The 27,485-nt window shown below is 41.2% G+C and overlaps 2 protein-coding genes across 4 annotated transcripts in view; both read left to right on the plus strand.

Moving 5' to 3' along the window:
* Window positions 1-1,449: 1,449 nt before the first annotated feature.
* IL1RL2 (interleukin 1 receptor like 2) overlaps window positions 1,450-27,485 on the plus strand; it is a 40,706-nt gene continuing 14,670 nt past the window's right edge. For 2 of the 3 annotated variants that reach the window (XM_068564653.1, XM_068564655.1), the window contains exons 1-6: window positions 1,450-1,528; window positions 2,298-2,366; window positions 3,505-3,736; window positions 6,680-6,875; window positions 18,589-18,748; window positions 21,840-21,911. In XM_068564653.1, the coding sequence (XP_068420754.1) occupies window positions 1,450-1,528; window positions 2,298-2,366; window positions 3,505-3,736; window positions 6,680-6,875; window positions 18,589-18,748; window positions 21,840-21,911 (808 nt within the window). Of the gene's footprint in view, window positions 1,529-1,735; window positions 1,863-2,297; window positions 2,367-3,504; window positions 3,737-6,679; window positions 6,876-18,588; window positions 18,749-21,839; window positions 21,912-27,485 lie in introns of those variants that run through there. The other variant, XM_068564654.1, reaches the window with a different exon arrangement.
* On the plus strand, window positions 7,603-8,543 carry LOC137778119 (olfactory receptor 1J1-like). The gene is given in 2 exon segments (XM_068565119.1): window positions 7,603-7,738; window positions 7,741-8,543. Coding segments are annotated over 2 exon segments (939 nt in total).

The raw sequence follows: 27,485 nt of genomic DNA on the forward strand, positions 1-27,485 counted from the left end.
TACTCAGCCATAAAAAGGAACGAAATTGAGTCATTTGTTGAGACGTGGATGGATCTAGAGACTGTCATACAGAGTGAAGTAAGTCAGAAAGAGAATAACAAATATCGTATATTAACGCATGTATGTGGAACCTAGAAAAATGGTACAGATGAACCAGTTTGCAGGGCAGAAGTTGAGACACAGATGTAGAGAACAGACATATGGACACAAAGGGGGTAAAAACGCGGTGGGGTGGGGATGGTGGTGTGCTGAATTGGGTGATTGGGATTGACATGTATACATTGATGTGTATAAAATTGATGACTAATAAGAACCTGCAGTATAAAAAAACAAAGAAACAAAACAACTAATACTAAACTTTCATTGGGTTATTTGTATGGAAATATGTTAATATAAATGTTTCAGACATTACATGAAATTTCTAAAAATCTTATATGTTCTGGTATAATGTTATATGTCATAATCCTAGTTATTACTTTAAAATGTATATCTCAGAAATAACTAATTTTCTTGTCAACTGCATTATTATGAACTTTCATCAAATCTTTAACCGTGGTCATTTTTAAGTCTTTTGTCATTTACAGACAGTTCTGGGTGTACTCTGATGCTTTTGTAAATATGTTCCTATAAAAGGGTTTCATCTTCAGGAAATTCATGGAAAAGACTCTGACAAGTACAGGTTTCTGGTAACTGACTGTACTGCTGAACTGAATGAATAAGCATTTTCAGAACTCTAATGAAAAACTGATGAACTCATAAAAGTGCTAACAAAAGATCAAGATAAAAAAAAATTAATTACATGGGACTGAGTGAACTGATGAGGATGAGTATAATTTTTGTGACTTTCTGTTTGAATTAAAAAAAAAAAATCCCACGAGGACTCAGAGGCAAAGAATATACAAATCAATTTTCACTGCAAAGTAAAGGAGCTGTTACAGTGGAGGATTACTGGACTGAATGTCAATATTATGACATAGTAGGAGTGTGTTTCACGTTTGGTAATTGCAATCATTGTTGCTTTTGTTGTGGTGTTCCATGTACAATGCTTGGTGTCAGTCTATTTATCTCTTGTAAAAATAAAATACAGTGTGTGTGTGTGTGTGTGTGTGTGTGAAAAAATAAAATAAAATAAATACAGGTATTGAAAAAAAAAAAAAAAGCCATCTGGGTCGGCGTCTACTTTGGGGGCATTCTATACAGGCCAATGCAGGGCATGTAATAACTGCTCGAATGGAGTTCGGAAAGGAAGGAGCAGTTCATTCGGTGGGACAATTTGGAAAAGATTTCAGCAGACAATGAATGGGGATGTAGGACTTCTTAGCTGCCAGAAAATCCGGCCAAAAGCCTTCAAACCCACTTCCTAGTGCGATGGCACGCTCCTTCCTAAGCTACCACTGGGAAGGTAGGGCTGCCCCGCCCACCGTAGTGAGGAACTAGCCTGGTATGGAAATGCCACGACAGGACTCAGTCCCGGGCTGTCAGTCTCCACTTTCTAGGAGCTCCTGCGCGCTCCGATGCAGTCCTACAGGTACACAGCCGGCTCGCGGAGTCTGCAGCTGAGCAGGGCGCGGGCGGGGCGAGGAGATGGCAAAAATGTGCGCGACTGGGGTGGGGGGCGGCGATCAGGACTCCCGGGCGGCCCCTGACCGGCTGGGCGACCTTGGGGGAGCGGACTCCGTCTGTGGGCGAAGGTGTGGAGGCCGCGTCCACTGCCGGCCCGTCTTCCTCCCTCTTTTCCTGCCGGCCTTTGCCATATAGGCCTAAGCTGCCTTCTCCCGAGTGAGCAGGTTTCCGTTTAGACGGCCGGGCCCAGGAGGATCCTGAGGCTGAGGACGCGCAGGGAAGGCTACGCGCGACGCACGGTGGGCACCCGGGCGCCACCACGGGGAGCGGGGGCCGCGGGCTGAGGCGGGCGGGCCGGGCGGCGAGCTGCGTGGCAGAAGGGGACGTCCCTGCGCCCCCAAAGGAGGCGGCCGGGCAATCTGGAAGAGGGGACCCGCCCCGATGCCCGCACTGCGCCTCCCGGCCCCTCCCGACCCCTCCCACTGATGCCTCTCCCCCCGGATTCTGGAGGTGGGCGCTCGGAGCAAGGGCGGGGCAAGGGAAGGAGCAGTCTTTGGGGGCGCGTCCGGACACATCCGGGGCCAAAGTTGGAGGTCTCCCCAAGGAGAAGGGAAGGTCAGAAGCCTAGCTGGGATCTCTGAGATTCGGAGGTCGCAGAACCCCGGCCTTGTGTCGGCAGAGGGCGCGCTCCGCCCGCTGCGCCCCTTTCCATCCCCCCTCTTGCTTCCTCGCAGCCTGCATGGGAATGCTGTTGTTGCTGCTCTGCGTCGTGTCCAGCGCTCTTCCACGATTTATCAGAGCAGGTACGTTCGGTTGGTTCGGGTCTCAGTGGTCCCCCTCCCTCCCTGCCACCCTGCCGCTCTGGGCGAGCCCCTGTGCAGACCTCCTGGGGGATCGCGTGAGACCGGAGCCTGGCCGGTGACACTCGCCCCAGGGGTCCAGGCAGAATCCGGCGGGAGGCGGAAACGGCAAGTTTCAGCTGCAAGGGTCTGACGCTCAGCCCCAAGCATCACCTTTGAGCTTTGAAGTGACTTGAAGAGGGAGAGGAGTTGGGCAAATTTGCAAGTCAAGGCTCGAGTTAAAATGCTCAACTAGGGGGCTTCCCTGGTGGCGCAGTGGTTGAGAATCTGCCTGCCAGTGCAGGGGTAAACGGGTTCGAGCCCTGGTCTGGGAAGATCCCACATGCCGCGGAGCAGCTGGGCCCGTGAGCCACGATTACTGAGCCTGCGCGTCTGGAGCCTGTGCTCCGCGATAATGAAAGGCCCGTGCACCGCGATGAAGAATGGCCCCCGCTTGCCACAACTAGAGAAAGCCCTCGTACAGAAACGAAGACCCAACACAGCCAAAAATAAATTTAAAAAAATTTTTTTAAAAAGCTCAAATAGATCTATAATACCTTCTATTTTATATGACAAAGGGACATGTTAGACCCAAGGTAATAGCAAAGAAACCGGCAACGGAACAAATTAATTCCAAGAAACACGAAGCATTTTGTTAGAAACGAGCTTTAAAGCGAGCGGATTGTTTAACAATCCTTTTGGGGAGGAGATACTTACATCTTTTATTGGGGACGGATTGAATTAACCGGGTAGCAGGGCAGAAGGAAAACAGGTCAAGTGGGGCTCAGAATAGGAACGTTTACTCTGAAGGAGGAAGATGAAGGAATTAAGGGTCTTAGAATAGAAGGGAAAGAGGGGAATCGTTCCAAATGGGGAGATCACTTGTTGAGGGGGAGGACTGAGTACATTCCCTCTTATGGACAGATGTGAAGGACTTCGGGTTAGCTTTCACATCAGCAGACTGTTTTTAGGAAACTCCCATACTGAGAAAACTCTCACATACAATTTCAAATCAGCAAGAAAATTGAGGTATTTGTGGAAACTAATAATAACCGACACGAGCGCTCTCGGTTGTGATTATTTTTTTCCTTTCTTTCCCTAGATGCTTGCGAGGACATGAGTATGCAGGAGACTGTGTCAGTAGGCCAGCCTACGGCTTTTAACTGCATATACCCTCTGCCAACATCTGGGAGGGTAGATGCAACATGGTGTAAATATCCTAGGAAAATCCCAGTATCCAAAAACATACAGTCTAGGATCCACCAGGACCAAAACTGGATTTTGTTTCTCCCTGTGAAAGGGGAGGACTCTGGGATCTACCACTGTGATACAAAGTAAGTTCCTCATTCATGAGAACTCTCTCTCTCTCTCTCATTCATATGTATATAATATATGTATAATATTTATATAATATATAATTCCTTTAGGAAAACTCTTGATACACTCTTAATCAATGTAGAAAACAATGAGAAGGATATAGTTTTGTAATTGTTATGCGATGGTTTCAATGAACAGACTTTTAAGCAGAACAGATTTGTAAATCAGTTGTTGGACCGTGAAATGCATCTTTTCCTATCGAAATGATGTCCAAGGCCAGACCAGCTTACAAAGCCTGTTTAATCCCAATATGATTGCTGCCTTCTTTCTTGGAATGCTAAAAGTTTTTGTGACAGGTGGTACATCAGAGAGGTATAAGCCTCCTTCAAGCACTTTTTGTAAGGGTTCTGCTATAGGGATTTTAACAGTGACCAAGCATCAAGTATGTTCTAGGCCCCATGCTAAGCCTTATGCTAGTAATGTAAGTAAGTGACACAGGTCTGGTGGGAGATAGTTGAGCCTGGTTGGCACTGTGGTGAACCAGAAAGCATATGTCACACCAAAGGCGGCAGTCTATGCAATTCAAGTCCATCTTCCAAATTTTCAAGGTAACCTGGAAATGTGTGTGTGTGTGTGTGTGTGTGTGTGTGTGTGTGGTTAACTTTCCAATAAGCTTTGTGCATGTGTCCTAATTAAAACACATCCGTGGATGTGTGGATTTTGGCTGAGGGCCCCAATTTTGTTATCCTCCTTTGCTAATGTGCATGACCTTCATGAGTTATTTGACCTCCACGAGCCTTGGCTTTCTTATCTGTAAAGTGGAAGTAATGCCAGCCAGATAGGGTAGAAGTAAAAATGACCCCAGATCGTGTGTGAAGTAGGTACTCCAGGAATGTAGCTGCATCCTCCGTCTCTTGTGGTTCCTTGGTATTTGCCAGCCTCTGTCTGTGTTTCAGGGATGGCCACGTCCTTCCCTGATTCCTGCCAGATTCCTCATTTCCGTGTGATTGACTCAAAGTACATGGTTACTCAGTGGCACAGGCGGAAGTGCCAGTAGCCCCTTCCCCCAAATTTCACTCACTCTTCAGACCAGCTGCTGACGTCTTGAGGGGGTCTGCTCTCCTCTTTACTCCGGGTTACTCATCAACCAGGGTTGGAGATCGTATGCCACGCAAATCTGTCTGGACATCCAGGCTGGATTTATTTATTTTTTATTCTAACTGGGACTTCATTTTTATTTATTTTTATTGGGGTATAATTGATTTACAGTGTTGTGTGACTTTCTGCTGTACAGCCAAGTAAATCAGTTATGCATATATCCACTCTTTTTTAGACTCTTTTCCCATATAGGTCATTACATAGTATTGAGTAGAGAGTTCCCTGTGCTATACAGTAGGTCTTTATTAGTTATCTATTTTATATATAGTAGTGTGTATATGTCAATCCCAATCTCCCAATTTATCCCTCTCCCCCCCTTTCCCCTGGTAACCATAAGATTGTTTTCTACATCTGTAACTCTATTTCTGTTTTGTAAATAAGTTCACTTGTACCATTTTTTTTTAGATTCCACATATAAGCGATATCATATGATATTTGTCTTTCTCTGTCTGACTTACTTCACTCAGTATGACAATCTCTAGGTCCATCCATGTTGCTGCAAATGACATTATTTCATTCTTTTTTATGGTTGAGTAATATTCCAGTGTGTGTGTGTGTGTGTGTATATATATATATATATATATATACCACATCTTCTTTATCTATTCCTCTGTTGATGGACATTTAGGTTGCTTTCATGTCTTGGCTTTCGTAAATAGTGCTGCAATGAACATTGGGGTGCATGTATCTTTTCGAATTATGGTTTTCTCTGATATATGCCCAGGGGTGGGATTGCTGGATCACAGGCTTGATTTAAAATATTTAAATATGGGAGCTGTGAAATGGGGCAAAATAATCTTTCCTAGAACGTAGACATCAATACTGTCGGTCATGGAAGAAAGTAAACATGAATTCTCACAAATCTTTAATATACAGATATGATACATGTTTAGTAAACTATATATTTTTACTTTGAAATAATTCAAATTCATATCATATTTGCAAGAATTGTATAAAGAGCTCCTGTCTACCCTTTATCGAGATTTCTATTATTTAACACTTTGCCACATTTTCCCCATCATCCCCTGTGTATGTTACACACAGTATTTTTTCTAAACCATTTTTTTCCAAATCATCTCAGTTGTGTGCAACAGGTCCCTTTACCCCTTAATATTTCAACGTGTCTTTCCTCTCAACAAGAATATTCTCTTACATCATCACAGAATAGTTATCACGTTCAGGAAATTTAACCATCACACAATACTTTTATCTACTAACTGATCTGTATTCTAATTTTATCAATCTTCTCAATGATGACTTTTATAAATGCTTTTCTTCCTTTTCCTGTGAAAGATTCAATCCAAGATCATTGCATTGCATTTGGTTGTCATGTACTTTTAATCTCTTTGCATCTGGAACAGATCTTCAGCCTGTTTTGTGTGTGTGACATTGACATTTTTAAGAAGTACGGGCAATTATTTTATATTGTATCTCTTAATTTGGGTTTGCCAGATATTTCTTCATGAGCCGGTTCAGGCTGAGCCTTCTTGGCTGGAATGCTATGGAAGTGGTTTGCATTCTCTTCAGACAGCACACTCAGAGACACCTAGCATCAGCGTGTCCCTGCTTGGTGATGTTCATTTTGATTATTTGGTTAAGATGTCCTCCCATGTTTCCACCATCCAAATACTTTTTTTTTCCCTTTCGTAATGAATGACTTGTGAGATGTATGCTGTCTTGTTTGAGGCAGAGGGTTTGCAGAGTGCTTGGAAGAGGATTTGGAAATATTTGGCGATAAACAGAATTATTTGGTTTTGTGGCTGTTTGAGTTTATGAGGTTTCAATCTGTTGTTTTCTTACAGTGATACAAACATCTGTCCCAGAATGCAAGTCAACCTCACTGTATTTAAAAAACATTGGTGTGGTACTTCCAGAAACAGTCAACCGAACGTGCCAGATGAGTACAAACAGATTTTATATGTTGGAAAAGATGACACTCTTATATGTCATCTGAACTTCCCAAACAGTTTCGATTTGGATTCAGTAAAGTGGTATAAGGTAAAAAAATAATTTTCCTATTGATATTTTCCTTCCTCTTCTTTAAAACCTACTTGATTTTTAGTTTAAGTTGTACCTTTCAAAGCAGAATGGGTAAAGAGAGAGATTTGTGTATGTAAGATTTGTTAACTAATTGCTATGGACAATGTAACGCTGCTAATTATTTATTTTTTTAATTTGTAGTTATTAGAGCTTGGTCATAGCTTATTATTGGAATCCACCCCTCCCCCAATTATTCTTACTTTTCAGACTATCCTTCGTTATTCCTTTTAATTAAGATTAATTAAGTAGTTTCTTTGAATGGGTAGTGCACGCATAGGGTTCAAGAATCACGAAGTATCAGAAGGCATGCCCCAGAAAGTCCCCTTGCCACTCCTGATTCATATTTGCCCAGGTCCATCTAAAGTCTATCATAGTGTCTTCACTATATTAAAAAAAAGAATGAGCTCTTTCTGATTTCAGCTGAAGAGTTTGATTGATGTTTCTTTGATTGATGTTTGAATGATGTCTCCAAGTGACTGTGTCAGTGTCCAGACAAATCACACTTCACTGTTCTCACCAGACTGGATGAGGCACCAAAGTGTGAGTGCAATGCAGTGAGATTTGTCTGTGCAGTGACACAGCGACTTGGAGAAAGTATGTGACCATATGGTAGTTACTATGCTCAGTATGTCTAAGTTCCTGACATTTCCAGTTTCTATTCATTCCCAGCAGAGATAAGAATGGCATGAGGAGGGAGGACCACAGCAGTGTGTCCGAGTTCCTCCTCCTGGGGCTCCCCACCCTTCCAGAGCAGCAGGGCGTGCTCTTTGCCCTGTTCCTGGGCGTGTACCTGACCACGGTGCTGGGGAACCTGCTCGTCCTCCACTCATCAGGCTGGACTCTCGCCTCCACACCCCCATGTACTTCTTCCTCAGCCACTTGGCCCTCACCGATGTCTCCTTTTCATCTGTCACTGTCCCAGAGATACTGATGAACATGCAGATTCAATACCAATCTATCACATACGCAGGGTGCATTTCACAGGTGTATTTTTATATACTTTTCGGTTGTGTTGACAATCTCCTCCTCGCTGTGATGGCATGTGGCAGGTATGTGGCCATCTGTCACCCTCTCCACTACACCACCGTCATGATGCAGAGGCTGTGTGTGCTGCTGGTGGCTGGGTCCCGGACTCTCTGCTGTGGCAGTGCCCTTCTGCACACCCTTCTGCTGGCCCTGGTGTCCTTCTGGGCTGACAACATCATTCCCCACTTTTTCTGTAGCCTCCCCATCCTACTCAAGCTGTCCTGCTCAGACACCTCTTTCAGTGAGTTGGTTATATTCACTGCAAGGGCTGCGGTTGTCATTCTTCCATTGACCGGCATCCTGGTCTCTTATGACCGCATTGGGGTCTCGATCCTGAAGGTCCCTTCTACCAAAGGGACCTGCAAGGCCCTGTCCATCTGCAGCTCCCACCTCTCTGTGGTGTCTCTATTCTATGGAATGATTACGGCACTGTACTTTTCCTCCTCATCGGGCAATTCCAATGACAAAGACATGATTACCTCATCGATGTACACAGTGGTGACTCCCATGCTGAACCCCTTCATCTATAGCCTTAGGAACAGAGACATGAAATTGGCACTGGGGATTCTTTTCAGAAACAATCAACGTTTCGCCAAGTGAGGATCAGCTAGCCATGTTCTTATTTCACCCACTGACCTTGTCAGAAAGGTCCTCTTTTTTTTTTTAACAACTTTATTGGCGTATAATTGTTCTACAACAGTGTGTTAGTTTCTGCTGTATAACAAAGTTAATCAGCTATACGTATACATATATCCCCATATTCCCTCCCTCTTGCATCTCCCTCCCACCCTCCCTATCCCACCCCTCTAGGTGGTCACAAAGCATCGAGCTGATCTCCCTGTGCGATACAGCTGCTTCCCACTAGCTATCTATTTTACATTTGGTAGTGTATATATGTCCATGCCACTCTCTCACTTTGTCCCAGCTAACCCTTCCCCCTCCCTGTATCCTCAAGTCCATTCTCTACGTCTGCGCCTTTATTCCTGTCCTGCCCCTAGGTTCTTCAGAACCTTTTTTTTTTTTTTTTTTTTAGATTCCATATATATGTCTTAGCACACGGCATTTGTTTTTCTCTTTCTGACTTACTTCACTCTGTATGACAGACTATAGGTCCATCCACCTCACTACAAATAACTCAATTTCGTTTCTTTTTATGGCTGAGTAATATTCCTTTGCATATATGTGCCATATCTTCTTTATCCATTCATCTGTCGATGGACACTTAGATTGCTTCTATGTCCTGGCTATTGCAAATAGTGCTGCAATGAACATGTGGTACATGACTCTTTTTGAATTATGGTTTTCTCTGGGTATATGCCCAGTAGTGGGATTGCTGGGTCATATGGTAGTTCTATTTTTAGTTTTTTAAAGAACCTCCATACTGATCTCCATAGTAGCTGTATCACTTTACATTCCCACCAACAGTGCAAGAGGGTTCCCTTTTCTCCACACCCTCTCCAGCATTTATTGTCTGTAGATTTTTTGATGATGGCCATTCTGACTGGTGTGAGGTGATACCTCATTGTAGTTTTGATTTGCATTTCTCTAATAATTAGTGATGTTGAGCATCCTTTCATGTGTTTGTTGGCAATCTGTATATCTTTGGAGAAATGTCTATTTAAGTCTTCTGCCCATTTTTGGATTGGGTTGTTTGTTTTTTTGATACTGAGCTGCATGAGCTGCTTGTATATTTTGGAGATTAATCCTTTGTCAGCTGTTTCAGTTGCAAATATTTTCTCTCATTCTGAGGGTTGTCCCTTCATCTTTTTTATGGTTTCCTTTGCTGTGCGAAAGCTTTTAAGTTTCATTAGGTCCCATTTGTTTATTTTTGTTTTTATTCCCGTTTTTCTAGGAGGTGGGTCAAAAAGGATGTTGCTGTGATTTATGTCATAGAGTGTTCTGCCTATGTTTTCCTCTAAGAGTTTGATAGTGTCTGGCCTTACATTTAGGTCTTTAATCCATTTTGAGTTTATTTTTGTATACAGTGTTAGGAAGTGTTCTAATATCTTTCTTTTACATGTAGCTGTCGAGTTTTTCCAGCACCACTTATTGAAGAGACTGTCTTTTCTCCATTGTATATTCTTGCCTCCTTTGAAAAAGATAAGGGAAACATATGTGCATGGGGTTATATCTGGGCTTTCTGTCCTGTTCCATTGATCTATATTTCTGTTTTTGTGCCAGTACCATACTGTCTTGATTACTGTAGCTTTGTAGTATAGTCTGAAGTCAGGAAGCCTGATTCCTCCAACGCCGTTTTTCTTTCTCAAGATTGCTTTGGCTATTCGGGGATTTTTGTGTTTCCATACAAATTGTGAAATTTTTTGTTCTAGTTCTGTGAAAAATGCCATTGGTAGTTTGATAGGGATTGCACTGGATCTGTAGATTGCTTTGGGTATTATAGTCATTTTCACAATGTTGATTCTTCCAATCGAAGAACATGGTATATCTCTCCATCTGTTTGTATCATCTTTAATTTCTTTCATCAGTGTCTTATAGTTTTCTGCATACAGGTCTTTTGTCTCCTTAGGTAGGTTTATTCCTAGGTATTTTATTCTTTTCGTTGCAGTGGTAAGTGGGAGTGTTTCCTACATTTCTCTTTAAGAGTTTTCATCATTAAGTGTATAGGAATTCCAAGAGATTTCTGTGCATTAATTTTGTATCCTGCTACTTTACCAAATTCATTGATTAGCTCTAGTAGTTTTCTGGTAGCATCTTTAGGATTCTCTATGTATGGTATCATGGCATCTGCAATCAGTGACAGTTTTACTTCTTCTTTTTTGATTTGGATTCCTTTTATTTCTTTTTCTTCTCTGATTGCTGTGACTAAAACTTCCAAAACTCTGTTGAATAATAGTGGTGAGAGTGGGCAACCTTGTCTTATTCCTGATCTTAGAGGAAATTGTTTCAGTTTTTCACTATGGAGAACGACGTTGGCTGTGGGTTTGTCATATATGGCCTTTATTATACTGAGATAGGTTCCCTCTATGCCTACTTCCTGGAGAGTTTTTATTATAAATGGGTGTTGAATTTTGTCAGAAGTTTTTCATGCATCTATTGAGGTGATCATATCGTTTTTATCCTTCAATTTGTTAATATGGTATATCGCATTGATTGATTTGCGTATATTGAAGAATCTTTGTATTCCTGGGATAGAACCCACTTGATCATGGTGTATGACCCTTTTAATGTGCTAGTATTTTGTTGAGGATTTTTGCATCTATGTTCATCAGTGATATTGGCCTGTAGTTTTCTTTTTTGTGTGTGTGACATCTTTGTCTGGTTTTGGTATCAGGGTGATGGTGGCCTCATAGAATGAGTTTGGGAGTGTTCCTTCCTCTGCTATATTTTGGAAGAGTTGGAGAAGGATAGGTGTTAGCTCTTCTCTAAATGTTTGATAGAATTCTCCTGTGAAGCCATCTGGTACAGGGCTTTTGTTTGTTGGAAGATTTTTAATCACAGTTTCAATTTCAGTGCTTGTGATTGGTCTGTTCATATTTTCTAGTTCTTCCTGGTTCAGTCTCAGAAAGTTGTGCTTTTCTAAGAATTTGTCCATTTCTTCCAGGTTGTCCATTTTACTAGCATATAGTTGCTTGTAGTAATCTTTCATGATCCTTTGTATTTCTGCAGTGTCAGTTGTTACTTGTCCTTTTTCATTTCTAATTCTATTGACTTGAGTCTTCTCCCTTTTTTTCTTGATGAGTCTGGCTAATGGTTTATCAATTTTGTTTATCTTCTCAAAGAACCAGCTTTTAGTTTTATTGATCTTTGCAACTGTTTCCTTCATTTCTTTTTCATTTATTTCTGATCTGATCTTTATGCTTTTTTTCCATCTGCTAACCTTGGGTATTTTTTGTTCTTCTTTCTCTAACTGCTTTAGGTGTAAGGTTAGGTTGTTTATTTGAGGTTTTTCTTGTTTCTTGAGGTAGGATTGTATTTCTGTAAACTTCCCTCTTGGAACTGCTTTTGCTGCGTCCCATAGGTTTTCGGTCATCATGTTTTCATTGTCATTTGTTTCTAGGTATTTTTGGATTTCCTCTTTGATTTCTTCAGTGATCTCTTAGTTATTTAGTAGTGTATTGTTTAGCCTCCATGTGTTTGTATTTTTTACAGTTTTTTTCCTGTAATTGATATCTAGTCTCATAGCATTGTGGTCGGAAAAGATATTTGATATGATTTCAATTTTCTTAAATTTACCAAGGCTTGATTTGTGACCCAAGATATGATCTATCCTGGAGAATGTTCCATGGGCACTGGAGAAGAAAGTGTATTCTGTTGTTTTTGGGTGGAATGTCCTATAAATATCAATTAAGTCCATCTTGTTTAATGTGTCATTTAAAGCTGTGTTTCCTTATTTGTTTTCATTTTGGAGGATGTGTCCATTGGTGTAAGTGAGGTGTTAAAGTCCTTTACTAATTTTGTGTTACTGTCGATTTCCCCTTTTTTGGCTGTTAGCATTTGTCTTATGTATTGAGGTGCTTCTGTGTTGGGTGCAGAAATATTTACAATTGTTATATCTTCTTCTTGGATTGACCCCTTGATCATTATGTAGTGTCCTTCTTTGTCTCTTTTAATAGTCTTTATTTTAATGTCTATTTTGTCTGTTATGAGAATTGCTACTCCAGCTTCCTTTTGATTTCCATTTGCATGGAATATCTTTTTCCACCTCCTCACTTTCAGTCTGTATGTGTCCCTAGGTCTGAAGTGGGTCTCTTGTAGACAGCATATATATGGGTCTTGTTTTTGTATCCATTCAGACAGTCTATGTCTTTTGGTTGGAGCATTTAATCCATTTACACTTAAGGTAACTATCAGTGTGTGTTCTTATTACCATTTTCTTAATTGTTCTTGGTTTGTTTTTGTAGGTCTTTCCCTTCTCTTGTGTTTCCCGCCTAGAGAAGTTCCTTTATCATTTGTTGTAAAGCTGGTTTGGTGGTGTTGAATTCTCTTAACTTTTGCTTGTCTGTAAAGGTTTTAATTTCTCCATCAAATCTGAATGAGATTCTTGCTGGTTAGAGTAATCTCGGTTGTAGGTTTTTCCCTTTCATCACTTTAAATATGTCCTGCCACCCCCCTCTGGCTTGCAGAGTTTCTGCTGAAAGTTCAGCTATTAACCTTATGGGGATTTCCTTGCATGTTTTTTGCTGCTTGTCCCTTGCTGCTTTTAACATTTTTTGTTTGTATATAATTTTTGATAATTTGATTAATATGTGTCTTGGTGTGTTTCTCCTTGGGTTTATCCTGTATGGGGCTCTCTGTGCTTCCTGGACTTGATTGACTATTTCCTTTCCCACATTAGGGAAGTTTTCTACTATAATCTCTTCAAATATTTTGTCGGACCCTTTCTTTTTCTCTTCTTCTGGGACGCCTATAATTTGAATGTTAGTGTGTTTAATGTTGTCCCAGAGGTCTCTGAGACTATCCTCAATTCTTTTCATTCCTTTTTCTTTATTCAACTCTGTGGTAGCTATTTCCACTATTTTATCTTCCAGGTCACTTATCTGTTCTTCTGCCTCAGTTATTCTGTTATTGATTCCTTCTAGAGAATTTTTAATTTCAATTACTGTGTTGTTCATCATTTGTTTGTTTGCTCTTTAGATCTTCTAGTTCCTTGTTAAACGTTTCTTGTATTTTCTCCATTCTATTTCCAAGATTTTGGATCATTTTTACTATCATTACTCTGAATTCTTTTTCCGGTAGACTGCCTATTTCCTCTTCATTTGTTTTTGGTCTGGTGGGTTTTTACCTTGCTCCTTCATCTGCTGCATATTTCTCTGTCTTCTCATTTTATTGAACTTTTTGTGTTTGTGTCTCCTTTTCTCAGGCTGCAGGTTCATAGTTCCCATTGTTTTTGGTGTCTGCCCCCAGTGGGTGAGGTTGGTTCAGTTGATTGTGTAGGCTTCATGGTGGAGGGGACTGGTGCTTGTGTTCTGGTGGGTGGGGCTGTACCTTGTCTTTCTGATGGGCAGGGCCACGTCTGGTGGTGTGTCTGTGAACTTAGTGTGATTTTAGGCAGCCTCTCTGCTAATGGGTGGGGTTGTGTTCCTGTCTTGCTAGTTGTTTGGCATGAGGCATCCAGCACTGGAGCTTGCTGGCTGTTGGGTTGACCCAGGTCTTAGTGTTGAGATGGAGATCTCTGGGAGAACTCTTGCCAGTTGATATTACGTGAGGCTGGGAGGTCTCTGGTGGTCCAACATCTTGAACTCGACTCTCCCACCACAGCAGCTCAGGCCTGACACCAGGCGGAACACCAAGACCCTGTCAGCCACACAGCTCAGAAGAAAAGTGAGACAAAAAGAAAGAAAAAAGTAAATAAATAAAAAATAATATTAAAATTAAAAAATTAAAAATAATAAAAAAAGAAGAGAGCCACCAAACCAATAAACAAATCCACCAATGATAACAAGTGCTAAAAACTAAACTAAGATAAACATAAAAATCAGAAACAAATCAGTCAGAGATAGTAAAACCCAAGTTTACAGTTGCTCCCAAAGTCCACTGCCTCAATTTTGGGATGATTCGTTGTTTATTCAGACATTCCACAGATGCAGGGTGCATCAAGTTGATTGTGGAGGTTTAATCCGCTGCTCCTGAGGCTGCTGGGAGAGATTTCCCTTTCTCTTCTTTGTTCGCACAGCTCCTGGGGTTCAGTTTTGGATTGGCCCCACCTCTGTGTGTAAGTCACCCCAGGCGTCTGTTCCCCACCCAGACAGGACGGGGTTAAAGCAGCTGCTGATTAGGGGGCTCTTGCTCATTTGGGCTGGGGGAAGGGAGGGGTATGGTAGTTATTGGAATGCAGGGTGAGCCTGCGGTGGCAGAGGCCAGCATAATGTTGCAACAGCCTGAGTCGCGCCGTGTGTTCTCCTGGGGTACTTGTCCCTGGATCACGGAACCCTGGCAGTGGCGGGCTACACAGGCTCCCGGGGGGGTGGTGGTGTGGATAGTGACCTGTGCTTGCACACAGGATTGTTGGTGGCGGCAGCAGCAGCCTTAGCATCTCATGTCCGTCTCTGGTGTCTGCGCTGATAGCCGCAGCTCACGCCTGTCTCTGGAGCTCGTTTAGGTGGTGCTCTGCCTTCTGTGGGCAGCTGGGGAAGGAATCCCCTCTCCTCAAACAACCCAAAACAATGGTCTTTCACCTCTTAGGCAGTTCCAGACTTTTTCCCGGACTCCCTCCCAGCTAGCTGTGGTGCACTAGCCGCCTTCAGGCTGTGTTCACGCAGCCAACCCCAGTCCTGTCCCTGGGATCTGACCTCTGAAGCCCGAGGCTCAACTCCCAGCCCCTGCCCATCCCGGCGGGTGAGCAGACAAGCCTCTCAGGCTGGTGAGTGCTGGTCGGCACCAGTCCTCTGTGCGGGAATCTCTCCACTTTGCCCTCTGCACCCCTATTGCTGCGCTCTCCTCCGTGGCTCCGAAGCTTCCCCCCCCACCACCCCCCGTCTCCACCAGTGAAGGGGCTTCCTAGTGTGTGGAAACTTTTCCTCCTTCACAGCTCCCTCTCCGAGGGACAGGTCCCGTCCCTATTCTTTTGTCTCTGTTTTTTCTTTTCTCTTTTACCCTACCCAAGCATGTGGGGATTTTCTTGCCTTTTTGGAAGACTGAGGTCTTCTGCCAGCGGTCAGTAGTTGTTCTGTAGGAGTTGTTCCACATGTAGATATATTTTTGATGTATTTGTGGGGAGGAAGGTGATCTCCACGTCTTACTCCTCCACCATCTTGAAGGTCCCCCCAGAATGGTATATTTTTATTTTTAAGAATTTAGAGACAGAGTAGTTCTGGATAATGACAAAATCCGGCTTGTGGCAGGGAGAATTGAAGACTCATAGGAGTAGAGGTGGTCCTTGAGATTGAAGGTGTTCCAGAGGAGAAGGTTCAGGTGTTAGAACATCCATGCTCATAGACTGTGAAGTATCCACATTTGGGAAAGCAGGAATGTCTCCTTTTTTTTTTTTTCAATTCCAAATTACTTCTCAATACAATGGTTTCTGCCCCACCACCATACTGGATCTATAGTTGCTGAGTTACTACTGCCTTCCCAGCTGCCAAATCTAACATTCATTTCCAGTCCTGATCTTGATCTCTTGTGGTGTCCATCACTGCTGGACGTGCCCATGAGCTGAGAGCTTCCTCTTCTCTCTCTTCTGAAACTTACTCATTCTTTATCTCCCCACTCCCTGGCTTTTCCTTAGTAATCATTACTGTGTTCTCATTCTCTGTGTTTGGGTCTTAGATTTTAGGGGTTCCCAGTTTCAGCCATGGTCATCTTCAGTTCTTGCTTTGATTGCATTCAGGTGGAAGGCTCATAGAACCATCGCACACAGATGGCTCCCAACTCTCCTTTCTCCCATCTCCAGATACTTCATCCAACAACCTAACATAGATTCCATGTAGACATTCCCATCACACAACTCACCAGATTCACCATGTCTAGAGCCACTTTTTTATCTTAATCTCAAATCTGATCATTCTTCTGTATTTTCTTTGCATTCCATCTCCTATCTAAGGACACTTTTGCATCCCTAAGCTGGGACCATACCGGTCCTGTTCCATCTCCATAGTCCAAATTTGTCACTAAGGCTGCGAATTAGAACTGCTTAAAATCACTGTTTTTTGTTCCCTTCTGGTTATCGCCAGTGTACTGCCTTAGTTCATGTTCTATTCAGCCTTAGTGTACGGAAATAACTTCTTAAATTGTTCCCTAGTCGTTAGGATTGCCCATTTTAATCCTTTCCCACACAGCAACCAGACAGATTGTGCTCAAAGGCAACTATGCACACCTTGGTCCCTTGCACAGACAGCTTCAGGTGCTCCTCCCCTTTTCATGGTTTTCTGTGATTGGGCTCCTGACTCCCTCACCAGTTTCATCTTCACCACTCTCCTATGACCACTACAGCTTAGCCAGGATGCTCTCATCTATTTTGTACCTGTGAACCATTGTACATGCTGCGTCAGAATTGTTCTTCTTGGTGCCAGAAAGACAAAAATTTTCAAATTTTGGCTGTTAATATTACTAATTAAAATCTTATTAGTGAGATATCACCACTCATTTTTAGCTAAAAATCAAAGCCTTCTGAGTATTAAAACTCTAAAATAATGCAGCAGGTTACAATAGAGACAGTTCTAGTTACTGAAAAAGGGCAGAATGGTTCTTCAGCTGTCCAGGCTAAACTTTAATATGATTAAATATTTGTATGTCTTGAATGAGTCAATCAGAAAGGGGACTGATCAAGATCAGAGCATAGAAATGGAGTCCCAGAGATTACACCCACCCAAGCCCCACCCAGGAACGAGGTTTCCATAAGCCAAACACTCACACTTTTTGTCTGTCCCTATTCTAAAGAAGGCAACATCACTCATATTATCAGCATCTGACTCTTACTAGTAATTCCCATTCTACTCAGTAAGCAATGATCTGATTATAATTTGGTTTCCCCTATAGGGTGTTTACAGAAAAAATAATATAAGACTTCTAGAAAGTTATTGTTCACATGATAAATAAATAAACAAATGTTCATTTTGGCATTATTGAGTTTCACCTTCCACAATGGATGCATTCACACTGTTCCAGTGGTGGAGAGTGAGTTCTGACCATGGTTGACTCAGTGAGGAGAGAGCTCAAAACTTGAGCGATTACATCTTTATATAATTAGGGGTTGTATGTTTGTCTTCTCTATTATAAGGATTGTGAGCTTTCTGAGGAGAGGGACTGCATCTTATTCGTGCATGACCAGGGCCTCTCACAATGCTAGCAAAGAGCAAGAAAAATATTTGAACGAATAAATGGACTCAATTATCCGAGTTGTTATTTTGTAGATTGGCACTTCCTGAAGAAACGGGAAAAGGTTTGAGAAAGAATTCAGGAGTGGGCCTCTGTGTTGGAAAAAACGATTCACATGAGAATGTGAGCTTATGACAGGACAGATGAATGGTGAGGCTTGCCCTCTGGGTGGAAACTGAGGAGAACAATGAGAAAGGCCTTCCTGAGGCTAACCAGTCTTTAAGTTGGTTTTTTGTGAGGCTGTTTCCTTGTTGATGCAGTGGAAGCCTGGATGACTTAAGAAGTGACGTGATATCTGCTCCCCTTAACCTTGCCACGTACTTTGACTATTGCTTAGGCCTCCAAATAGAAGGTTGGTGAAGAGTTATTTTGGACCTCGACAAAGTCCAACCCCTGATAGGTGGAGAAGGTGTGATTGGACCTGTAACACAGAGGACGCAGTCCTTATTCACCTGGGCTTGCAATCTTGCAAAGGGGCTTGGTGCCATTAGATGGTGGTCCATTGAGAGACATGGAGGACCTTCCTGCCTGTTCACATTCTCCTACCAAACTCCTTTATGGACCAGGTCCAATCCTTCTCCATAAAGTCTTCCTTCCAGCCTACATAAGCCTCTCTTCTCTCAACTCCCAGTAGGCCTCATATTTATGGCTCTCACTGTAACCTGTAGAATATTCTTTATCAGTTTTCTGGGGAGATATGTATATATCTTATATAAATATACATATGTCTTCAATTAGATTGTAAATTACCTAAGGTCTAGAGATCCCATAGGTTTCTTGTCTCCCCACGGTTCATAGAACGGTGCTAACTAGGAATGTAACTGATACCCCAAAATACTCTTTGAAATGAAAAATATATTTTTAAATTTAGGACTGTAAAGAGATTGAAGGAGAACGATTTATTTCTTGGGGAAGAAAGCTTTTAGTGACAAATGTCTCAGCAAAGGATGGAGGGAACTATGCGTGTCAAGCCAGGCTCACATATGCAAAGAAGCAGCACACTGTTTTAAAGAGCATCTCTGTGAAGATCAGTAAGTACACTTTTACCCATCACCTTGACTGCCTCTTGGCTTTGCGTGAGAGGTTGGCTTTGGGCAGAAGGGATTCCCGATCTTGATTTTCCTGAGGGTTAGCAGTCCCTCAAACACGTCATTATTAGAATCAGAGGGTAGGAAGAGTGGGGCGAAAGGGCATGGGCTGTTTAGTTTTCTCATCTGAAAAAAAGGAAGACTCAAAATTCTTGGTTTATTCCTGAAAATTAAATGAGATCATGTCTATGGAGTATAGCACCCAGGGTGCCTGGCGAAGTGTAGGTATTCAGTAAAGGGCAAACATGAATACCTCAATGATCTTACGCTCTAGTCTTACATTGGTGGCTGAGGGAATTCTTTATAAGATGGAATTTCAAAGGCAAAATGAAGAATACCTTAAGAGATCATGGAGTCCAATAATCTGTATTTTATGTCATTGCAATAAATGTTTATTTATAATCTATTATATGCCAAAAATTGTTAAAACCAATAATTAAAAATTTTTTAAAAATCCTTTCTTTTATTGAGAAGCTCTCAGCCTGGTTGTAGTGGTGCTAGAAATGTAAGTGGATCATCTGAACCTTATGTGGTAAGGAGAGTGTTATAGACAGTGTCCAGCGGAGCAGGAAAAAAATCAGAAGTAGCTGCCGTGGGTGGCAAGTAAATAAATGGTCTTGGAAGCTTTCCAAGAGGAAATGTCTTCTCAGCTGAATTTTTGAAGGATGAGCGGGATTTACAGAAGTAAAGAAGAGGGAGGAGGGACAGAGAGAAGTGTCTCAGGCAAAGCGTGGAAGTGTCTACCATGATAGTTTATGTTGGATCTAAAAGTAATTTTGTTAGAGCATAAAAAACTGTGAGCTGAGGAGTGGCGGGAACTGAAGTCATGGAGTTAAACAGGGGAAAGGTCAAGGGGGCTGGTTATACGCAGGTTTTACCATGAAGCGCTGAAGAACCCTTGGATGAGTGTAAATGCAGAGCCATGAGGCTGCGTTTGTAATGGATGAGATCAGTCCTAAGATGGTTTGAGCAGGAGTTGAAGGGGGTCTTGAGGCCTGGAGACCACTTAGGAGGCTGCTGCAACATCTGGATGTAACTATCTGAACTTCGCTGGAAGTGAAGATGGGAAGCATGGATTTTCTCCTAAGAACAATGGGAAGCAGCCAGAGCAGTTGAGAGCAGGAGAGTAGCATGGTGTAACATGTTTCTGAGAGCTCACTGTGGCCACTGTGCACAGAACGATCCCTATAGATAAGAATGGCAGTTAGGAGGCAGGTGCAGAAATGCAGGTGAGACATCAGGTAGGCACAATCGTCATGGTAGCACTGAAGATGGAGAGAGGTGGATGGACTCCAGGCATTCTAGGAGGTAAAATCCACAGGTCTTAGTGTCAGATGGAATGTGGGGTGAGGGATGTGGCAAGGTCCAGGAAGCTAGGCCTTTTGGATGGTGATACTATTCAAGGAAAAAAGATAACTCTGGAGGAAAACTGGATTTAAGAGTGAGATCATGAGTTTGGTCATGGGTGAGCTGAGTATTTGGTGACTTGAGATGTCAAGTAGGTCATGGCCTATATGGGTCTGGAGCTTAGAGTTACACCTTGCAAAGTCACTGAACTTTAGATGGTAATTGAAGAGATGGATGTGAATGAAAGTGCCTAGGGAAAGAGTAGAGAGTAGAAAATAGGGTTTAGGTGTAAAGAAAGAGGCACAGACTGAGAAATGCTAAGAGGTAAAATTAGTTTGGCTGGGTGATGGTCATATGAAGAGGGTGGGAGAAAAGCTGTTGCTTAGAATGACATCTAGATTTTCTATGTGTGTGATTGAGTGGGAGATGGTATATTAACTGGCTGGTGATGACTTCTGTTTGGGACATACAATAAGTCCCCTACATAAGAACAAGTTCCATCCCAAGAGCATGTTTGTAGGTCCAACAAAGTTAGCTTAGGTACCCAACTAACACAGTCGGCTATGTAGTACTGTACTGTAATAGGTTTATAATAATTTTCACAAAAATAATACATAAAGAACAAACACTCAAAATAAAGAAAACATTTTTAATCTTACAGTACAGTACCTTGAAAAGTACAGTTGTACAGTGCGAGAGCTGGCATACAGGTGCTGGCATCGAGTGAACAGGCAAGTACCAGCTACATCACCGCTGCTTTTACACTTGCTTCTGGACATCCTGGGCTTGAAATAAAGATACTGTACTCTATACAGTACTGTACAGTAAAGTACACAAAAGCACAACCACTTGTAGAGGATGCACACATGTGACAATGTACGCCAGACACATGAACTAACTCATGTGGACACACAAACGCAAGTTAGCATCTTTGAAAGTTCACAACTTGAAGGTTTGTATGCAGAGGACTTACTGTACTGAATTTGAATAGTTTGTAGAATGTGCAAATATTATTGCCATCATGAAGGACATATGTTTTTGCATTTTTATAGCTTCCCTCTTATAACTTTTTCGCCTCACACCCCAAATAGAGAGGAGGAATGTGGGATCCAGAGGGTGATTGCCAAATATTGGTAGACAAATGGGGGAGGGAAGGCGTGGAGAAAGACAAAGGGGTGGGGAGTCAATACAAGGAAGGCAGTTATAAAGTGGGGGAGAGGGATGAAAAAGCTGCAGAATAAGGAAGGTCTGAGAAGAATATGGAATAGCAGGGTTGGAGGATGGAGGAGTGGAACCGAGAACAGACCATTAGGGTCACTGTTTCTTTCTGTCTAGGACCCAGGCCAGAACTTTGCTTATCACCACTGCTTAAGACGTGTACTGGATGACTAGGCAATGAGAATTTATTACACAATCTCATCAGTTTATATTTATGTCAAATATATAATGGTGATGTGAACTCTCTTAGTAGCCCAGCTTTTAGTTTTTCCCCTTAGCAATTCAATTATTTCTGGTTGAAAAATATGCACTTATGGAGCGATATTTTGTCACATCATGAGTTTTGTTTTTTCTTGACCAACGTTTATTGAAGGTATGCTCAGTACCATGTTTTCTTTATGTTATTATTGCATTCAAGTAGTTGGGAATGTTTCTAATACAATTTCATCTGGGTATGATTTCTTATCAGGAAAAGTGGGAAATGGAAGAAGAATCCCTAAGATCATTTATCCAAAAAATAATTCAATTGAAGTAAACCTTGGTGAGTAAACTTATTGAAGCCTCCGAAATCACTAAGGGCAGGAATCAGTAAGTCCACACATCCTTGTGAATGTTTTTGAATTTCAAGAATGAAGATAAATACCATACAGGTGTATCCAGTTTCCAGCTTTGTATATACCTGAGTTCATCAGGAGAGGTATCAAAATAAAAAATCACAGAGCAGAAGGGTGGGGAGGTTGTGCTATGAAAGGTCTGGCTGCAGTCACTATGGGTCTAAAAGATTACTGTAAATCTGTTCACGCAAAGACAAATCCTTCCTGAAAGACATGATATGTAATATCAAACTACTATTAAGTAATGTTGACCAAGAGTCCTGGGTTATATTATCTCACACTAGGAAGGATATGAAAGGAGTAGGGGAAGTTACCATGTTATTTTCCTTATTTTACATAGGAAGGGATCAATAAACACTGCCTCAGTTTGTGATCTAAGTGGAGAAAAAGGGACTCAAATACTTTTTTAAAATTTAAAGTTAATCACTAGTAGGGTAAAAATGTGTTGAGTACCTTCTAAAGAAAAAATAAATTAAACAAAGTTTTTATTAAAAGACAGATGCTTGGGACTTCCCTGGTGGCACAGTGGTTAAGAATCCTCCTGCCAAAGCAGGGGACACAGGTTCAATCCCTGGTCTGGGAAGATCCCACTATGCCATGTCCCATCTAAGCCTGTGTGCCACATCTACTGAGCCTGAGCTCTAGAGCCTGTGAGCCACAACTACTGAGCCCACACGGTACAACTACTGAAACCCACCCGCCTAGAGCCCATGCTCCACAACAAGAGAAGTCACTGCAATGAGAAGTCCGTGCACCACAATGAAAAGTAGCCCCCACTTGCCGCAACTAGAAAAAGCCTGCGTGCAGCAACAAAGAGCCAACACAACCAAAAAATAAAAAAATTAAAAAAAAAAAAGTTGTTCAGGTTGAGTCAAATATTAAAATCCAATTATATGCTCTCCTCAAAATACACAGATCTAAAAATACATGTCCTAGGAGATTAAAAATCAGTGCATAAGCAAGATATGCATAAGATTTGCATACAACAGCAATACAAAGAAATCAGATTTGCAATATTAATCTTTCAATCTGATAATATATCTTTCAATGCAAAAAATTAAATGACAAATTGAATCGTTTTATACTAATAAAAATTATCCCTCCCCAAATAAAAATGTTTATGTGTCAAATAGCCATGCATCAAAATAAAATATATAAAGCTAAACTCTCAGAAATACAAGGACAATACAACAAGACAGTACAATAGTTTCAGTTATAGTGGGAGATTTTAACATACTCTGGCTTTGACAAATTTGCTAGTCAAATAAGGATCTAAAATACTCTAGTAATATATTAAGAATAATGTATTTAATGGATAGCACTCATAAACATCTACGAAAAACTCAGAGTCCCAAAAGAGGAAATTATACAGACCACGTGGTATAATCCCCATGTAGGTAATCTAGAAATTTACAGCTAAAATCAAAACAATGATAAACCCAGCAAAAAAATAAATCCACTAATTAAAAAAATTAAGCAACAACAAATTTAGCTTCTAATTATTTACTTTCTTGGTTAGATTAAGCCAAAGCCATTGGTACAGAATATTTAGAAAATAATGGCAGAGAGAAGATATCAAACTTCATGGAATGTGACCAACAGTGAGTTCTAAAGAAGCATGTATCTTTAAATATCATTATTATTAATAATAAGTGTAGAAAACATTAAAATCTATAATCTAACCCTTTAACTCTATAAAAAAGAGCAACTAAACAACTCCATGGAAGGAAATAAAAAAGATAGGCGTAAAAAATTATAAAGTTATTATAAGGAAAACAACCAACAAATAGAATTGATAAATTACAAAGTTGGTTCTGGGATAGAAGGGTTGGGGCTGGGGTGGGGTGGAATAGAAAAAGAAGATAGAGGAAGCTCCAGCAAATCTAATCCCCCCAATGCAGAGAAACTCAAACATTAAAGACAGAAATGAGAAAGCTTACAAAGCAACACATGGAAAGGAGATGAAATCTACTCAATACTTAAAAGGCTCTGGACCCACGTGTTTCAAGGAGAGTTCTTTAGTTCTTTTGAACTTTCAAAGAAATAATAATGCCTATAAGAAAAGATAGTTGTCTACATATCACTCACCATGTGAATACCCTAGTGGATTTCATAAACACCTAGAAAGGATAAATATACCTGTTATTAACGCTCTTAATTAACTTTGTTCCCCTCTCCTGTCTTTGAAAATTCTAGCCATTGTGTTTAGATAATTAGAAAGAAAATGATAAGTCATAGAGAGGAAGATAATCATATAACTATTAAATAAATTTAAAATCTTCCCACAAACAAAATTCCAGATTCAGTTGGTTTTACTGGTGAATTCTATAAAACATTTAATAAAGAGATAACATCAATTTTCAACAAATTGTTTCAGAGAGAAGTAAAAGAGGAAATAGTCCTTATCTCATTTTATAAGGTCAGGAAAACCTTGACACCCAAACCCAACAAGGATATTACTAATTTTTTAAAATTTATTTTTGGTTGCATTGGGTCTTCATTGCTGTGCACAGGCTTCCTCTAGTTGTGGCGAGCTGGGGCTATTCTTCACTGTGGTGCACGGGCTTCTCATTGCAGTGGCTTCTCTTGTTGTGGAGCATGAGCTCTAGGCATGCAGGGTTCAGTAGTTGTAGCGCACGGGCTCAGTAGTTGTGGCTCACGGGCTGTAGAGCGCAGGCTCAGTAGTTGTGGTGCACGGGCTTAGTTTCTCTGTGGCATGTGGGATCTTCCTGGACCAGGGATCGAACCTGTGTTCCCTGCATTGGCAGGTGGATTCTCAACCACTGTGCTACCTGGGAAGTCCAGAACATTATTACAAACGAAAATTTCAGGCCAAATCTCATTCATAAACACAGATGAAAAATGTGAAGCAAATTGCTAGCAAATTTATTTTAACAACATACATAAAGGACTAAACTGGGGTTATACGGAGCAATACAAAGTTGCTTCATATTAGATAATTCACACTTTTATTTTGCATAAACAAACTAAAGGAGAAAAATAATACACTTACCTTATAGACACAGAAAAGTCATTTAGAAAACTTGAACTGGGAATTCATTATTTAAAAAAAAATAAACTCTTTTATTAAGAATAGAAGGGAATGTCCTTAATCCGATTTTTAAAAATCTATTTTTAAAAACCTATAGAAACAACACACTCAAAACTGACTTACTGAACACTTTTTCTTTGTTTGGAGGAAGAAGACAGTCAAAATCTTAACAGATTTTGGTTTTTGTAGAATTTGATACATTGATTATGACATTGGTATGAAAACTCAAAGATTGAATAATAGTTAAGACACTTTTAAGTTACTTGCTGAAACAACCGGCCCGCGGTCCCCAGGACTGTCGTGGCTTCGGCCGCCGGGGCCCCTCCAGAGCCGGCAGCCTCAGTGAGGCCGCCCTCCCCTCGGGCTCCGGGGCACTTCAGTGATGGCGGAGGGAAGAGACCCCGAGCCGGGAGTTACAGCTCTGCGGAAACGCGGGCTCCGTTTTGGGCGAGGAGGTGGGACCGCTCAAGACACTTTTAATGAAGAAGAACTGAATGGGAGGATGAGTGACACCAGATTTCAAGATTTTCTAAAAAAAGATTTGCTAAAAAGACAATCTAGTCCTGGTATGAGGATCGACGGTAGAACAGAACTGAAGGCCCAGAAATAGATCCATGCATGCAAAGCACTTGGTTTTGACAAAGCTGACACCACAGAGTAATAGGGAAAGTGCAGTCTTCTCAATAAATGGCCCTAGACAATTGGATGTAATATAGAATAAAACAAAACTTGCCCCCTTTCTCGTGCCTTTTATAAAAATAATTTCAAGTGAATTGTAGACCTACCTATGAAAGTCAAAACCATACATTTCTAGAAAAATACCTTTATGATTTGGGGTAAGGAAAGGTTAAAAAAAACGAAGAAGATACAAATTACTAGTCTTGAAGGAAAAAATTGGTAAGTGAGGCTACGTTAGAAATAAGAACTTCTGTTTATTCAGAGAGTGGAAAGACAAGCCACTGAGTAGAAGAAGATACTTGAAATAAGTGAGCAAAGGTCTCGTAGGCAGGATCTAGGCCAAGCTCCTCCAAAATAATGAGGAGAAGGCCACCTGGTGGGAGGACAGACAAACCACTTGGACAGACAGCTCAAGTAGAGGATATCAACACAGCCAATAAAAAGGCTAAAAAGGTGCTCAACCAGGTGCAATCTAGGGAGATGTAACTTAAATTCACTAGGTGATATCAGGATGCATACATAAAGATGGCTAAAGTAAATAGACTGACAATCCCAGGCATCGGAGTCTGTGCAGTAACAGGAACTCTCACACTGCTGGTGGAAGCGTCAGGTGGTACAACTATTAGAAAACAGCTTGGCATGTCATTTCAAGTTGGAGCTAGGCATAATGTATAATCTCCCAATTTTACTGGTAGATAATTCTGTACGTAGAGAATGGACTTGAGGACACAGGGAGGGGGAAGGGTAAGCTGGAACGAAGTGACAGTGGCATGGACATATATACACTACAAAATGTAAACTAGCTAGCTAGTGGGAAGTAGCCGCATAGCACAGGGAGATCAGCTTGGTGCTTTGTGACCACCTAGAGGGGTGGGATAGGGAGGGTGGGAGGGAGACGTAAGAGGGAGGGGATATGGGGTTATATGTATGCATGTAGCTGATTCACTTTGTTATGCAGCAGAAACTAACAGAACAGTGTAAAGCAATTATACGCCAATAAAGATTAAAAAAAAAAAAAAGAACTAGTATGGTCCATTGTCTGTATGGACTATGGTGACACACAACAGCGTGGGTGAACATCACCAACTAAACATCGATCATTGGAAGCCAGGGTTCAGGGGTGAGTAGGCAGTGATAAAATATAAAATAAGGAAAGCAAGTGGGCGGCTTCTGGGGTTTTGGCAATATACTATTTTCTGGATGAGGTGAAGGTGATGTGGATATTTGATTTTTAATAATACAGTAACTTTACATTTATACTCTATACTTTTTACCATAACTGTGTTATATTTTACAAAGAAAAAAAACTTAATACCACCTAGAATAAAGAAACTTAAAGTAGACTGTTTAGAAGTACAGTAATTTTTTTACATGTAGTAAATAGATCGAATTTATTAGGCTTTGGGGGCAAAATAAAATGAAATGTATATTTATTTAATATAATTTTTGAATGCGTGTGGAGGCAGGATAAAAGAAAGAGGGAAAGGGTAGGGGTCACAAATGGTGAAGTAGAAATAGCACTGGATTTGGAATTAGGAAACCAGAGTCACATCTCGTTCCTTCCTCTAATGTGTGACCTTGGGCAAAGCACTTGATCTGTCTGAGCCTCAGTGTTCTTATCTGTAAGATGGGGATAATAGCTCTGCCCCTTTTCTGCCTTGTAGGAGTGTCTGAACGATAAGAAGACTGAAGGAGAAAACGTGTGTGAAATACTTTGTAAACTTTGCTAAGTTTACTGAGAGTAGAAGCAGTATGTGTGCCCCTGATATTG

This window comes from Eschrichtius robustus, chromosome 15, assembly GCF_028021215.1.
Source record: "Eschrichtius robustus isolate mEscRob2 chromosome 15, mEscRob2.pri, whole genome shotgun sequence".
In the NCBI taxonomy this organism is placed as follows: domain Eukaryota; kingdom Metazoa; phylum Chordata; class Mammalia; order Artiodactyla; family Eschrichtiidae; genus Eschrichtius; species Eschrichtius robustus.